Raw genomic sequence first — 15,318 nt, 5'->3', positions numbered from 1 at the left:
CTGCTGTCATATTGTCTTCCTTCCCCTCCAAACAAATGAACCCATTCACCTTCAAGCTTTTATTCTTTTTTCTTCCCGATAAAGCTTTTCTTTATCGGGAATGCAATAAAGAAGCCGTAAGGGCCGGCGGTTTTTGTAAACCAACTTACAAACGACTCCATTTCCCCCCCCCCGACTTTTCCAAAGTGATGCCAGGTTAATGTTGCTGTGCTGCTGGGTGAAAAGGCAGAATCCTTGAAAATCTCACCAAAAATCTATACCACAGGAAGAAATGCTGTACGCCCATCCCACTAGTTCTTTTTCCAAGTCTGCAAGACAACACAAAAAAAAGGAGATATTTTTATTGACAGATCAACATTAATAATGAAACCTCCTTAAAGCAAAATGTGTCTCTCATTTAAACATCACATTTAGAATGAGTTTGAAAACTCGTTGGGGCTGTTAAAGGTGGAGCTGGCATTCTGAGTTATTGCGTTTCCATGAGTCGGTGAACAATAAGCATACGAACATAATCCAGGAAGGTCACTGAGGTTCAGTCTGCCATGAATGTGGCCCAACAACGGTCTGGCAGTGGACCTGTTTCCATCCGAAGACTGCTCAATCTTTCATTCTCACCTTTAGGCTATAAGATTAAAGTGTTGACATTTAGGAAAGATTGCGGTGCAAATATAATCACAATGCATCTATCAAAATTCCCACATACTCCTGGTTTTCATTCAACCTGTGGCTTTATGTTGGCATCTGTTGTTTTTATTTTTTATTTATTTTTTTTTTTTACAGTTTTACCTTACAAAAGTATTAAATAAACATTTTCACCTTCTGTCATGTCATAACCACAACCTTCAAGGTTTTTTTCTCTGAATGTTATTGGATCTACTACAATGGCTCTTTACATCTCTGGCTAAGATGATAAATAATAAAAATAAAAACCTAACGTTTTTAAGTATGGATACAATATTTAGTTGGGATTTTAGTTTTGTCAATTTCTGTGTACCTTAGTTCCTTTTCTTTCATTAGATCAGTCATGTTTCTGCTTTGTTCAGCATTTTTACCTCCCCAGTATTTAACCGCCTCATTCTCCGTCACTCCTTGCTGGCTCCTTCCACTACTTCCTAGTTCCACTCCGCTCTCCTCGTGTTTCTGCATGTTTTTGCTTTTTTGGATTACGTTTTGCATTTTGCTCTGGCTCTCTGTGGAAATTTTGTAAGTTTTGTTTTTCATCATTTCTACATTAGAAACCTTTCTCATCATCTACTCCACCTTTCTGCTATTCTGCATTTGGGTCCTCCATCAACCACCATCTAAACATGACAAACACATGATCTTTTCTTGTCTTTAGGTCGGAACCTATTTCTTTCTTTTACATCGTTTTCCACAAATAACATCCTATAGAAGACAATGTATTCACATCCTTATTGAAAACATCTTGGATTTTATTTCATTTTTCTAAGTATAGAAATAACATGTTGACTCATTTATAAACGACAAAATCAAATTGCAATGAAAGTTTTCTTTGTCAAAGGGTCATGTAATGTCTGGCTCTAAACAAGGATTTTTTTTTAGGGTAAAAAGAGATTTTGGACTGCGAAGGCTGCAGATCCCAGGAGTAGACCAACAGATAACTGGTTTCTACTGTTTATTTTATTTTATTTTTTTTAACAAATAGTAACCATAACAACCTGGTAAATTTGAAATGATCTTGTAAATTTTCTGACACACGTTTGCACGCAGGCTCAAAACTAAAACCCTGATTTCAGCTGACCATGGCGACACTCTTTTCTATTTGTCAGCATATTTCAAACATCTTCTTAAGAAGGAGCCTGTGCCACTTCTACTTTACGATTATGCCTCACTTTATGTTGGCCTTTTGTACAGAATGTCAAACACATTGACTTTTTTTTTTTTTAACTATAGTGAAACAGACTGTGAAAAAGATCAAAGGATAAGACTTCTGCTGCAAAGCCCCGCATGTCAAAAATCTCCTGCCTGAATGTTTTCTCTTTCTGTTTTCACTTTTTTTATATCACAAACTGCAGGAAAACTCTGAAAAGCGAGGGGGACTAAGGAACAGATTTTCCTCTCTGCTGAACTTGTTTTGTCTGAATCTCCCCGCAGATCCGCTCGGATCAGGATAGGGACCCCGGCATCCGCTACAGCATCACGGGCGCCGGCGCCGATCAGCCTCCGAGCGGAATCTACAACATAGACCCCATCAGCGGCAACATGTTCGTCACCCAGCCCCTGGACCGCGAGGAGAGAGCCTCCTTCCATGTAAGGAACAACCGCCTTGTCCGCTTCTGTTACCACTCCATCCCCAATTACGTCTGCCTCGTTATTTCCTGCCTCGGCTTTCTGCCGTCTCCTCTTCCTCCTTTTATCCCGAGGCCGCCGTTTGGGGGGTGGGAGAGGGGGGTCGCCTCTTCTGTGCCCTCAAATCAGCTTCTCCAAACTTTAATGATCTTGAAGCCGACGATGAAAAAGGAAGGATGCCGTGACAAAACACACACTGACACTCAAGCCGGCGTTTTCTCTCTAGATTGAGCAGCGAGGGACGGGCGAGGAATTGAGACAAACGGAGACGGCGAAGGTGGCGTGAAGGAAAACTGTTGTCTATGTTCTTACCATCTGCACTAATGAGCAGATGCAGCTTCAGATGGGTGTTTGTGTGTGTGTGTGTGTGTGTGTATGGCCTGCAGATTGATAAATGTTTGTTTACGCCTTTCAGGAAGCCCAGGTCTTCTCCCCTGACTGACCGTGTTCCTCCTGCTTTTCTTTTGTGCATTGCAGAGTCTCTCATTACCTAATGCACACGGAGCAGGCGCGCTGATCAATGGGGCTCCATGACAGCTGCACAGGCAGCTTCCATCGGGCCTATAGGATTTACAACACACAGAGGAAGCTGCAGGGTTAGAAACCTGACAGTCTTTCACTCTCTCTCTCTCTCTCTCAAACCTTGGGTTAAACAGCTTTCGTAGATGTTGGAATTAAATACGCAGACCACTCGAGACGTGTTAGGGCTCACCCATCGTTGTTCGCATTAGAGGTTCCAGTTTATATCAGCCCCTGGCCAACACCTGCACTTGAGGTGAGCGCCGGTGTCGGGTCTTGGCGGTCGAAGTGATAGATGGCTGTGCTGCTGATGGAGCGAAGTCCAAGGCGTGTCTCTCTGTTTGGAGGCGGGGCTGAACGGAGGAATCGCTTCTCTGCAGCGTGTTGACCCTAGAAACTGGCACTGTAGCTCACAGAGGTTGACACAAGCCCTGGTCAAATACCTGGTTTTTGTCACATAGTAAACATGTCCTGACATGTATGTTGTACAATTCAACTAGTTAAAAACACATCTGTTAGGAGGACATGTAAAAAAATCTTAAAATGTTGCGATAATCTGGTTGTGTTCCTGTGCACACCCTGTATTTTTTTATTTATTTATATTTTTCAATTTCAAGTTGTAGTCTTTTAGGAGACACGACTTCCATCAAATATTGGTAATCTAACTCTATGTGTGTCTGGTGTTATAAATACAGTAGTGGATGACGATGATTATGAATAACGTGGTCCTATTTTTCACCTAGCAAACATCTGGAGAGGAGTTTGAAGTTTTAATATCCTCTGTACACACCAAAAATAGAAATGTATTGCATAAACATTCAGATGCCTCTTTAGGATCGTCCAATTCATCACTTTGTCTTCATAGGTGTGAATAACCATGAGGGCGGCACCGTAACACTGCGTGTGTGCCTGAGTGTTTGTCCTGTGTGTCTTTGTGACACACATCTCACCCAATGGCCGCTGGAGATGGACACCAAGCCCCACCATGACCCTTCATGAACAAGGGGTTATAGACAGTGGCTGGATTGATTGATTAATTTACAAAAGTAATGACACTCCATGAAATGTTGCTAATTCTTGTCATGCCTTAACCACTGATTTGTGTTTTTTAGCGACATTATGCCACAGACCAACACAAAGAGGGGCGTATGTGCAACATAACGGACAGGACACTTTTTTTTTTTTATGTGTCAAATCAAAATCAGAATTTGTACCCTGAAATCCATAAACAAAGTCCTGTGCTACAAATTGCTTTTACAAGTTGCCTATAAAATCAGTGTCCAGCTGTCTGTCGTTTAATCTCTGCATGAATTCAGCTGTTCTGAAAAGTTTTGTCGTAGAACAATGGAAAATAAACTGCGCCCTGAAAACCAAGCAGACAGGAGAGAAATAAAGTTGTGGGGCGACTCGTGGGTAGGATAGTTGTTTTGTGATTGGGTGGTTGTAGGTTCGATTCCAGCTTCTTCCTGCCACATGTTGATGATGATTTGATTCTCTGAGTATTCCTGCTTCTACGCAAGTTGGGCAAATTGGGATCAATAAAGCAGGTGGGTTTGTAAAGTGCAGTCGCTCCGAAAACGCTTCCTGTTTGACGCAGCGCAGAGTGAAAACAGCATGTTTGGCACTTCAGCTTGAATGCGCCTCCTATTTAAACTGCGGGGTCCCATGCTGCTTTTGATGTGATGTATGATTTTGTGTGTGTGTGTGTGTGTGTGTGTGTGTGTGTGTGTGTGTGTGTGTGTGAGAGAGCGAGAGAGAATGTAGCCAGTGTTTGGCTCAGGGGAAATTCGGTCCATGGCTTACTTTCCTCCAAACTTGACAGGAAGTTTCTCAGTGCCGGCGATGCGCTCGCAGGCCAAACTTTGCTTGTTAGTTGTTTTTAGTTTTTTGGTTCAAGGGGAAAAGAGAGACGCGGCTGCTGTTTTTGACAGACTGGCACCAGAGGGAGGGGATCTGCTATACGTGAGCGGTGTGGGCGTTAACCGGAGTTGCAGATTTAGCCAACAGCTTCAACTGTTGAGCAAAGAGGAATTTTTGTCGAATAAAAGTAAATTCACATGGATGGTTTTTTTTGTTGTTTTTTTTTTTTGCTCCATGAGTCAAAATTAAGAGGAATACACAACAAATGGAAGAAATGTTATAAATCATGAGGTGTTAACTTTTATATGGAGCTACCGTCTGCTTTGACAGGCTTGCGACGTCATTGAATTACTGCACGTAGTTTGGTGTAGTTGAGGCTTTTCTAACAGGTGTTTAACATGGCGCTTGTAGCTTAAGGACACAAAACAGAACTGGTGCTTATTCACAGACATCACATCTGGGGTAAAAAAAAACAATCAAGGAACAGTTAAAAGAAAAAGGCAATCAAAAGAAAACGGTAACGTTTCTGAACCGAGGCGTGACGTCAATAGACTGTTTTTGTCAGTAATAAGCCAATGAACATAAGAGTTTCATGTTTGCTCATCACAACTGGGATAAAATACCAGAGAGCGTAAGAAAGTACCAATCTTTTAAATCGTTTTCTACTAACTTAAAATGATGGCTCTCAGATTCATATTGATGGTGATTCTTATCGTCATTGGGTTTCAATATTCATAGATGTCTGGTCAATAAAGTCACCTTTATGTCTTTATGCAAGGGAACTGTAGGAAGGCGATGTTGCGTCATCATGGTGGACCGGTTGTTTCTCTACCAACTACAAGATGATCCCCTTTTTTTTCCCCCACTGCATAAAAGTTACAAAGCCAACACTGAAATGAGAAGGAAGCGAATTACTAATTACAGAAATAATTAATATTCATGGAATTAAAGACAGACACTGAATATCAAATAATCAATGGGGAAATACATTTATATTCATAGAAATAACTGAAACGGAATAAATTTGAATAAAGATGTCCAGACATGAATGATTTTTGATTTTTCACCAGCCCAATTGTATTCCGTTTCAGTCCTTCACGGCTGGATGTCCAAGACAGATGAGAAAACACACACTGTGTCACCACTGTCACACACCCACTTAACATAAGACGGCTAATTACGAAAACAATCATCAATAAACGAGCAGCTCCTTCATGTAAAACCACGAAATAAACTCTGTCCAGAATATGCCTTTTTTTCCCCTCTAAACTTCTCAGTATGGAAAATTTATTAATTTATTTAGAACTAATGATTCCTTTTTTATATTATATGATAAATCTGGCATTTCGTTCATCTTAAAATCCTTTTTTTTTATGTCCTTTTGTTTATTGTGTTGCCTATTGATCTTTTTTGTATCTTCCACTGGGACTGTAGATGGAAATTAGCTGTAAGCAAGTGATAATCTGATGCGATGCCTATATTTTCTATAGAATCAATATTTTTTGTAAATGATCCTAGATAGGTGAATAAATCAACAACAACAAAAAACCCCGAGTGCAGTTTCTTTCTATCCTTACATTAATTGCTTGTATTCATTTTAAAGACACATCATGGGATGATACAATATGTTTTCTAACCATTTTCATTTAACTGATTTCAAGGTTATGACGTTCAGGAGCACAACTACAGACCAAATCCCTCCAAAGTCTTTGCAGGCTATAGTATGGCGGCACACATAACATGACACATTAGCATATATTTGCATATGTAACGGTATTACTTATTCCTGTGAGCGCAAACTCACAGGAATAAATCCCGGGAGACAAAGATCAGCACTCACAGAGATGCAAACACAAAGATGAATGCAAAGCAGGGAGAGTGGACAAGACACACACAGGAAAACACGGAAACGCCTCATCTCACACGTTCAGACGCCGCGCAATTCCCACCATGCAGCGCTCACAGCTGAGAAAACAGATTGGCTTTGTTTGTTTGCTGGGTCTCCTCTCCCCGTTTGTTTGCTGTGCTTCAGCCAATGGAAAACTAGCATCTTGAGGATCATTAAGGGGCTAAAGAGGGCTCGCTCCACCTTCCAGAGCGCGCGTCTCGTCTGCATCCGTGTTGATATGCGTAACCGCGTGTCTGAAGGGGCGTTTGGATGCTCGTTTGGGTGTTTTTGGGAGGAGTTGCAAACATCCGTGACAGGCGGCCACAAAAAAAGAAAGAAAAAAAAACCCCAAGGTGATTAGTGGTGCTTTGGAGAGAGCAGGTGCTTGCCACTCAATCTTTCATGTTGTCCCATAATTAATGCCGGTTTCCTGTAAATACGCTGACAGGCGGCTTCTCCTCGACTGCGTGCAGACAAAATATTTGCCTGCCAGCGTGTCGGCTATGGCCGCAGCGGGAGCCCGCATCCGTTTAGCAAGCCAAGTTGCGACTGCATTTCTGTCGGAGGTCTGAATTTTTAAGCAACCGACTGAGATTAATGTACGCTGTTACGGAGAAAGGGGTTTCCGCTTCCCTCCTTTCCATTTTTTGTTTTTTTCCCCTTTGAAGTACCTTTTAAAACAAACTGGAGGTGAGACGCAGTTTGACAGGATTTGGTTTGTAGTTTTGCTGCTAAACATGATGACCTTGAAATCAATTTAAAATGGTTAAAAGCAATTCTATCATCCAATAATGTGTCTTCAAATTTAGACAAGCAATTACTGTAAGGATAGAGAGAAACTGTTTTTATTTTATTCAGTTGATTTTTTCATTTAATGAGGCTCATTTAGAGTTTTTTTGTACATATTTATTTAAACTGTCACTTTGTCATGACAGTTTCATTTGAGATCAGACAGATAATCTGTCTTCTGCCTTCTCCCAGTGCTAACTAGAAACAACCAATCAGAGCCAGGAGGCGGATCGTAGCGCTGTTAATCAGGCTTGTGTATGCAGTTCTCATAACCCTTTCTTTCTGCTACGCTTCCATCAACTTTCAAGCTAGGTAGCGTCTCCGCCATGACTGCGGATAAACAGTTTTCCAGGAGACGTAAGTTGTTTCTCCGCCATTACCACATTTAGCGAGCATGATTGACAGCGCTAAGACCCGCCTCATGACTCTGATTGGTTGTTTTTGACCGGGAGCGATTCATTTCTTCAGATGGTCAATAGCATCACCAGGCAGAAGAGTTGGACTTTTGTTTTTTTGTTTTTTTACAGATTATCTGTCTCGTACTACCTTGTCGGCACATGGTGACCGTTTGAACAAATGTGTAAAAAACATTTATTTTATAAAAGTTACACACTGCAGCTGTAAGAAATGAAATCATCAATCGATAACTGAATTTTGTATTGACTTGGGTGGTCTTTGTCTTTGACGAAGGTCCAGCAGATGTTTGATCTGAAACATTTAAGTGTGATGAAGAGGCAGAAATTAGTAGCAGTCTGTTAATCACAGGGAACACAGGCCGTTTGGCTCCAGGGCCATTACTGAGCTTCGTGTAGGGTCGGCAATCATTAGCAGGGATAGGTGGGGAGTGTAAAATAAGCTGCAGCAATGGTGGAAATTAAGACGCCCCACTGTAGATGATGATTGCTTTTGTCAACACCCCCACACTGCCTCTTTGTGTTTCCAGCCCTCATTTACATCCACAAGCCTCCTCTCTCTCTTCTCTCCTTCCCACCTCCTTCATCTTTTTCCGGCTCCACTTTTTGCTTGTCTGTCTGTCTCTTTCTTTTTTTCTTTTTTTTTTGCTTTTTATCCTCACCCTCTTTTCCATCTCTGTTCTCGCACTACACACATTGTCAAGAAGCGGCTCATCAGACGAAGACATCCATCCAAATGGCTGGCTTTGTCAAAACAAACCGAGACAAACACTCTCCCCGAACAAAAAAAGAAGACGCAGCTTGAGCAGCAACACCTCTCTGATGTTTTCAGGCCTCTGGCTGTGCTAATAACAGAATAAGTGTTGTTTGTGCGTCTGGAACATTTCGCTATTCCGCCTGCTCCCCAACCCCCCTTTGTGTCGTTTGCTCCCTATGCCAAGATGCCAGCTGGACGCTACTGCATCACTGGCACCTATGGATGTCTGCCAGTTAAATGCAGCTGCCAATTAACAAAAGTCAAGGTTGCGTTTGTTGTTGCGCTCGCTCCAGTCTGGAGAGCCCTGCGGAGCCTCACGTCGGTCGAGCCCCGAAGAGACGCTTTGCCCCAAGCGCCTCACGGTTCTCTTCTCTCGCTTTTTGTTTTCCAGCTGCGAGCCCACGCGGTGGACATGAACGGGAACCAGGTGGAGAACCCGATAGACCTGTACATCTACGTGATCGACATGAACGACAACAGGCCCGAGTTTCAAAACCAGGTTTACAACGGCTCAGTGGCTGAAGGGATCAAACCAGGTAAGACGGTTCAACGGCTCTGCGAATGTGGAAAACTGTGGCTCAAACAAAGTCACATCACCGATAAATCAGTTTGTTTCAAGCAGCCCGAGGTGTGAATTGTTAAGTCATTATTGTGATTGAGCAACAGCAGCCATTTACAGTGCGGTTCAGGGTCGTACAAAGGTCGCTAACCCTGCTAATACGTTTTGCTGCATTTCACAGTTTCGCCACAAGATGTCAGTAAATCTGAGAGCTTTCTCCTTAACGCTGCCTCTACTATAAATTCTGAATTATACGCTTGTAAAACTTCTCATACCTGCCTTTATACAGTTTGTGTGTATGTAGTGACAATGTATTTTATTGGGTTTAATCTGAGAGGCCGGCAGAAAATATTCTTAATGTGGAAGGAAAATGGCACAGGTCTTTCAAAACAAAAGAAACAAAAAATCTGAGAAGTATAAAGGCTCCATAAGTCGGCTCTTTGTAGATCCATCTCACTGTCTTTTGAGTCTTTTGTAGCATTTTTGCAAATACAGACTGTAATCCTTATTGCCTCGAGTTACTCCTAATTGAATTTTGATCAGGGTTTTGACTAGGTCATTTTAATGCGCACATTTGATTTTTATTTGAATCATTGCATTGCAGTTCTGGCACGTAGAGGAAAGGTATTGGGATTGATCAGGAAGCCGACCGACACTTTATCTTATTTACCCAACTCAAACAAACCAGCTCTATCCGCGTGGTACAAATTCAAAGAGAAGTCAAAAATGTTCAACTGAGGAAATTTAAAAGGTCTGGTTTTAATTTTCTGAAACCACAGATTTTGTCTTTTTTTTTGTCTTTTCATTTTCTTTGTTCATTTTTCTACCACCAAATAAGAAACAGGCTAAATTTGACCATTTTTAGAACCAAACAAATCTAATAACTTCTTGGTTTTTGTATTTTCTCTCTAGTTTTTGATTAGAAAATCCAATTACCGGAACACAAACGGATCTATTTTGCTCACTAATTTTCTCTCACTCACTTTACACTGAGATTAAATTACATACTAATTGGTAGGAGTGTAACAATACACATATTCACACCAAAAAGATTCCATACGCACTATTTATTCACATGTACTGAATAAATAGCGTCGTTTTTGTACCATAATCCATGAAAAATGCTGAGGTGCAGAACTAAGCGTGCAAAGCAGCTTTTAAGAATTATTCCCAGCTTGTTGACAAAACACATTTTCACAATTGCTGTGGTTCCATTAAATAACAAATGCAATTAAAATCACACTTAAATACGTCTGTACACTAAAAAAACCCATTAAAAATAATGTAAACACATCATGGTCAATGAAAACGCAGCCGCAGGTCGACCTTAGCTGCGTTTCCGTTGACCACATAATTGCACAAATTAGGAATATGAAAATACATTTGTTTAATGGAAACACATCAATTTAAAAGAAACAAAAACATTTTGTAATAAAAAGTGTTTTTGGGCGGTGGTTTTTTGGCTGTATCACAAAAAAAAATGGATTTCACATCAGGAGTCATGTGATCAACAACCGGATGTTACTACTGGCAGCAAAGACGACAAAGACAACAGGAAGTGGTAGGAGTATGATGTGTTTTAATAACTTGAATGAATTATTTATATGTGATCTTTTTTATATATATATATATATATATATATATATATATACACAGTATTGGAAAAACTGCAATTGTGAAATTGACATTAGCGGACTATTGGCAGTGTTTTGTGCACGTTTGTATTGGGAACGCAGCTAGAGAAAGCAAATACAAATGGAACCAAAGCAACACTTCTAATTTGAAACAAATGTTGACGTCTACATCATTTAGCTTTAGCTCATGTGAAAAATTACCAATCATATTTAAAGCCACAAAGTCATTATATTGGTTGGACGCCCTTTAAATTCAGCGAGATACAAATTAAGCTGAACTAGCCTTTTTCGTATATAACTCAAATGAAGCCTCTGTAAGATTGTCACTTCAATATGCTTCCATAAAACTTGAATATTTTATTCCAGCTGTATATTATATGCTCGTGCTGTTTTCAATCCAGTTTGAGCATAAAAAGCCAGAAAAGTCCCGAATCAATCACAGAGACAGAATCCATATGAAACTTGAGCGCATTGATGATGTTTCTGCCTTTTTATTGAGTTACTGTGGACAAAGCACATGCCCAGCGTTGCGCCGCGCCTTGGAACAGCAGGCAGCGCTGCTTTTACTCATGTGAGAACTCCGACTTGACTCCATTTCTAATTGTCTGAGTCACACGGAGCCATAAAGCACCTTTACATGCCAGAAAGTCATAATTTAATATTAAAACCATTAAAATTAATGCATGAAAAAATAATCACTCAGACTAACACTTCTGTGTGGTTTCAAGCTGTTCTCTGCCGAGGATTACTAATGCAATAATCCATCTGGAGCTGACTTTAGACTGATTTATGAGTCGCTAAAAGGTTTTAATGGATTAGTTATATTTAATTAATACCACAAATTGCAGGGAGAAAAAGTTGCTTTAATTCTTGAACTCCTGTTACTCAAGGATTCCCTCCCGTTATGGGCAGGACAAATGCGATCGCGTCATCCCCTCGGAAAGCCCCGCGCGAGGATTTCTGCGACGTCAGACGAAGGCGACTTCCTGGGATGTCTGGGCCCTGGACCCCCCGGGGTTCCCGCACGCATCGTTATCAGAATCCGCAGAGCGTTGCGGCTCCTCCCTTAGACTTGGGGAGCAGGGGGGGCTTCTGTGGTCAGCGGCGAGACTTGGGAGACATGAGTGGAATATGCTCAAGTGTTTCTCACGTCTCGACAGAGGAAAAGACCCATTGTTCTAACAATTAAACCCCCCTGAACACCCCGTGTTTATCTTCGTAGCGATCAGATATTGTTCTCCTGCGAAGTTTAATCTCGGGGGGATTTGTAAACAATATAGGCGCGTTGTGGATGTGCGAGCAATGGATGAGCAAGTGTGCGGTTGCGTGTGCTTGTCTTCTACCCAGCGGAGCGTGGGTCTATCTACAGAGCTCCTAATTAGCGGGGCCAACCAGACATCCCAAAAGCTCCTGCCTTTTGTTTTCCAATCGGAAGCTCTCTGCGTGCCTTAAGAAACACGAGCAGACGACAAAAGGAGTTTTGTATCGAGCAGAGTGAAATCGGCGGCTCTTATTAGCGAGAAACGCATCCCGCTATGAGTGGAGTCGTTGCTCTTCCCTTTCATTGAGCAGCCTCTGCCATGTACCGTTTGTTTGCGGAGCGCACTTTGCTTGGTGTTGTGAGTGCAGTGTCAAAAAGAGAATAGCATAAGTGAGGAGTTCAGCCCCTTTTGTCTCCCCCTTTTTTTTTTTTGCACAGCCATTGTTCCCTGAACTCCTGAATTTTAATTAAAGAAAGGAAGAAAGAAAAGGACAACACCTTTTGTTTTCCTAATTGCCTTTTTAGCTGAAGAAACCAAGAAGTGATTGTGATTCATCTCCAGTTGAGTCTCAAGGAGGCGTACTTTATTTTTATTCATTTCCTTTTTTTTTCTAGGCTGTTTGATCCTTTAATGTGTCCCCTGCCAGTTAAAGATTTTACTCACCATAAACGCACCTGGTTTATACCTGGAGTTAATTGCCTCAGATTTATGCCGTAGCTGGTTTTCATAGCCTCAGGCTCTGATTCATTCCCTGCAGTTAAAGAACCCGGCCACATCTGAGATATGAGCCCGAGCCGAAGTACATTAATAATTTTAGATCTGACTTGGACTGTTTTTTTTTTTTTAAACTCTTCCTTTCTTGAAAGAGAATCGACTCCACATCTAAACCGTTGGAAAAATCCAACAAAGAAGACTGGAAGTTGGTGAGACTTCCTGGGGTTTAAGGGTTCAGCTCAGCTTGGTCCGCGTTAATCGAACTAGAAAGTCCGGTTCATTTGAGGAGTTGTCGAACTCTGACGCGGACAAAAAAAAAAGTGAACTCTGGCAGCATGTGGATGCCAAGCGGACCGGAGGCCGCTCCAGAAGCAGGACGCTAACTGTAGTGCAGGGAATTCTGGGTAAATACAAGCAAAACACAAGAGCCTGACGCTAGCGGGACAAATGCCTCGTGGTCTTTTATCAAATCCTCAAATCGCTAAAATCTGATTTTTGGTTACATTTTGTGAAGAAGGAAGGAAGCTGCACTCAGCGTCTTCTTCTGAGGTTTTTTCTGTTGTTTTCCTTCAGTGGCGCCTTCACAGCCCTGTTTGATACAGAGCAGTGTGACAGATGAACAGCACCAGCTGGAAATGTAGCAAATGTTTCACTCTTGGTCCCCAATAGAATGGAGTCTACAAGTTTTAAAAAAAAACAACAACAAGGATTTATGGCTCCTCTTGATGGGTGGACAGATTATCTATTACATCTCTCGCCATAAATCAATTAATTGCATGATAAATTGAAACAGGATCAGAAATGTCCATTTTCATGATTAATAGTTTCTTCCTTTTCTCTTTCTTTGTACCAAAAACTGGATGATATACAGTAAGTCTTCAGTCTGGCAAATTGGTCTCAACTAGCCATTTACCAGAGACTTAATAGTTCATTCTATTTGTTGTTGCTGTTAATTTGTTTGTTTTATTTTAGATATCTAAAATGTAATCTGGGTCCAGAGTTAAATATTCAGTAGAAGTTTGTTGATCTCTGATGATGACTTTTTACGTTATAAGGCCATAATCATTTTGCGACTTGAAAATCATCTCAAAACAACATTGGTATCGTTTATCGCAATAACCTTTGGGACAATTTATCATCCTGCAAAATTGATCATGATAGTGATGTGCAGGGGCGTGCCGTGGTGGCGTAGCGGTTAGCGCGACCTTGAGGCCTTGAGTCCTCGACGCGGCCGTCGCAGGTTCGACTCCCAGACCCGACGACATTTGCCGCATGTCTTCCCCCCTCTCCTTCCCTGTTTCCTGTCAGCCTACTGTCATATAAGGGACACTAGAGCCCACAAAAAGACCCCTGGAGAGGTTAAAAAAATATATATATACGATGTGCAATCCTAATATCTGATTGGATCATTGACAACTCCCCCTTTTTTTAACCTATCATTGTTTATTCATCAAGTAGTCTGCTTCTTTTCTATTATTGTACAAATTCTCTTTTTCCACTGCAGATATTGCTGCTTTTTAGTAATTACGACATGAATTTCTTCATTAAATGTGACATTTTCAGCAACAAAGGATCGCATGTAAAGCTTCACAGGTTCACGTTCATCCAGGCTTCAAAGAACATGAAACCTCTCCAGTCTGAACCTCCTCTCACTTCTGGCGACCTGTGTTGTGCTTGAAGCGTTTACAACAACGCTGCTGGACACAATTATCCACCAGTAGGGCCCACACATCCTCACGCCTGAAGCCGAAGCGTCAAAGAATACAAATTAATCTCTTAACGCACAATTATTCAACATTTCACACGGCCCTTAACGACTTTGTCCAAAACTGTATGAATAATTCTTTGGGGTTAGTTGTGGTTTTTGTAAGATTTGCTCTGAGAGTTTTACAAACAAAAGCCGAACTCGTGTGATTTGTCTGACTGTATTGTGTGTTTCCGCTCAGAGAAGGTCTGTCTCAGATTACCAGAGATCTCCGTGTTGCCTTCAGGCTACATGAGACTTCTGGTTTTTCCCATCCCAATCCAAGCCCTTACTGGAGCTCTACCTTTTCCATGTCATCACATCAGCCGTAGCGTAAAAACAGCTCTTGACGTGGCACCATCGCGACTCGCTGAAATTCTCTTTGAATCCCAACATACTTTAATAAGATGCGTGGAGAAATATTGAAATCCATTCCAGTTGTTCACCAAAGAAACTCTTCACTCCTTTGCCCATTTAATCCAGCTTAGAGTCACCGGAGGCTGAACAGGCGAGAGTCGAGGCACGTCCTGGACGGGTCACCAGTTCACCGAGGGGATAGGAGACGGACAGGAAAACACACGCTCTCAATCCTTTACATCCACTGATTTTAGCTAACGTGTTTTTCATTTAGTGCATTGAAACTTGGAGATAACCAAATACTTACAAAAGCAAAGCAGCTACTATTCAGCCTACAGAACAGATGTTTTTTTTTGCTTAGTTTTTTTTAAATATAAGCAGAATAAATTAAACATTTGTTGCCGTGTAACTGGTATTATTAAAGATTGACAAATGGCATCAATTCATTTACTAAAATGCATTATTAATTTAAAAGTCATGCTTTACATTTACAGTGCTGCTCGCCGTTATTG

The 15,318-nt window shown here is 41.3% G+C and overlaps 1 protein-coding gene across 2 annotated transcripts in view; it reads left to right on the top strand.

Annotated features, from left to right (window-relative positions):
* The window catches only part of LOC114135878 (cadherin-4-like), a 314,131-nt gene that overhangs the window by 231,477 nt on the left and 67,336 nt on the right, over window positions 1–15,318 (top strand). For both annotated transcript variants that reach the window (XM_028003532.1, XM_028003533.1), the window contains exons 6-7: window positions 2,116–2,271; window positions 8,928–9,072. In XM_028003532.1, the coding sequence (XP_027859333.1) occupies window positions 2,116–2,271; window positions 8,928–9,072 (301 nt within the window). The remainder of the gene's footprint in view (window positions 1–2,115; window positions 2,272–8,927; window positions 9,073–15,318) is intronic.

Source organism: Xiphophorus couchianus, chromosome 20 (assembly GCF_001444195.1).
Source record: "Xiphophorus couchianus chromosome 20, X_couchianus-1.0, whole genome shotgun sequence".
NCBI classification, from domain to species: Eukaryota; Metazoa; Chordata; class Actinopteri; order Cyprinodontiformes; family Poeciliidae; genus Xiphophorus; species Xiphophorus couchianus.
Note: the sequence above shows the minus strand (reverse complement) of the source record. Positions and strands in the feature narration are given on the sequence as shown.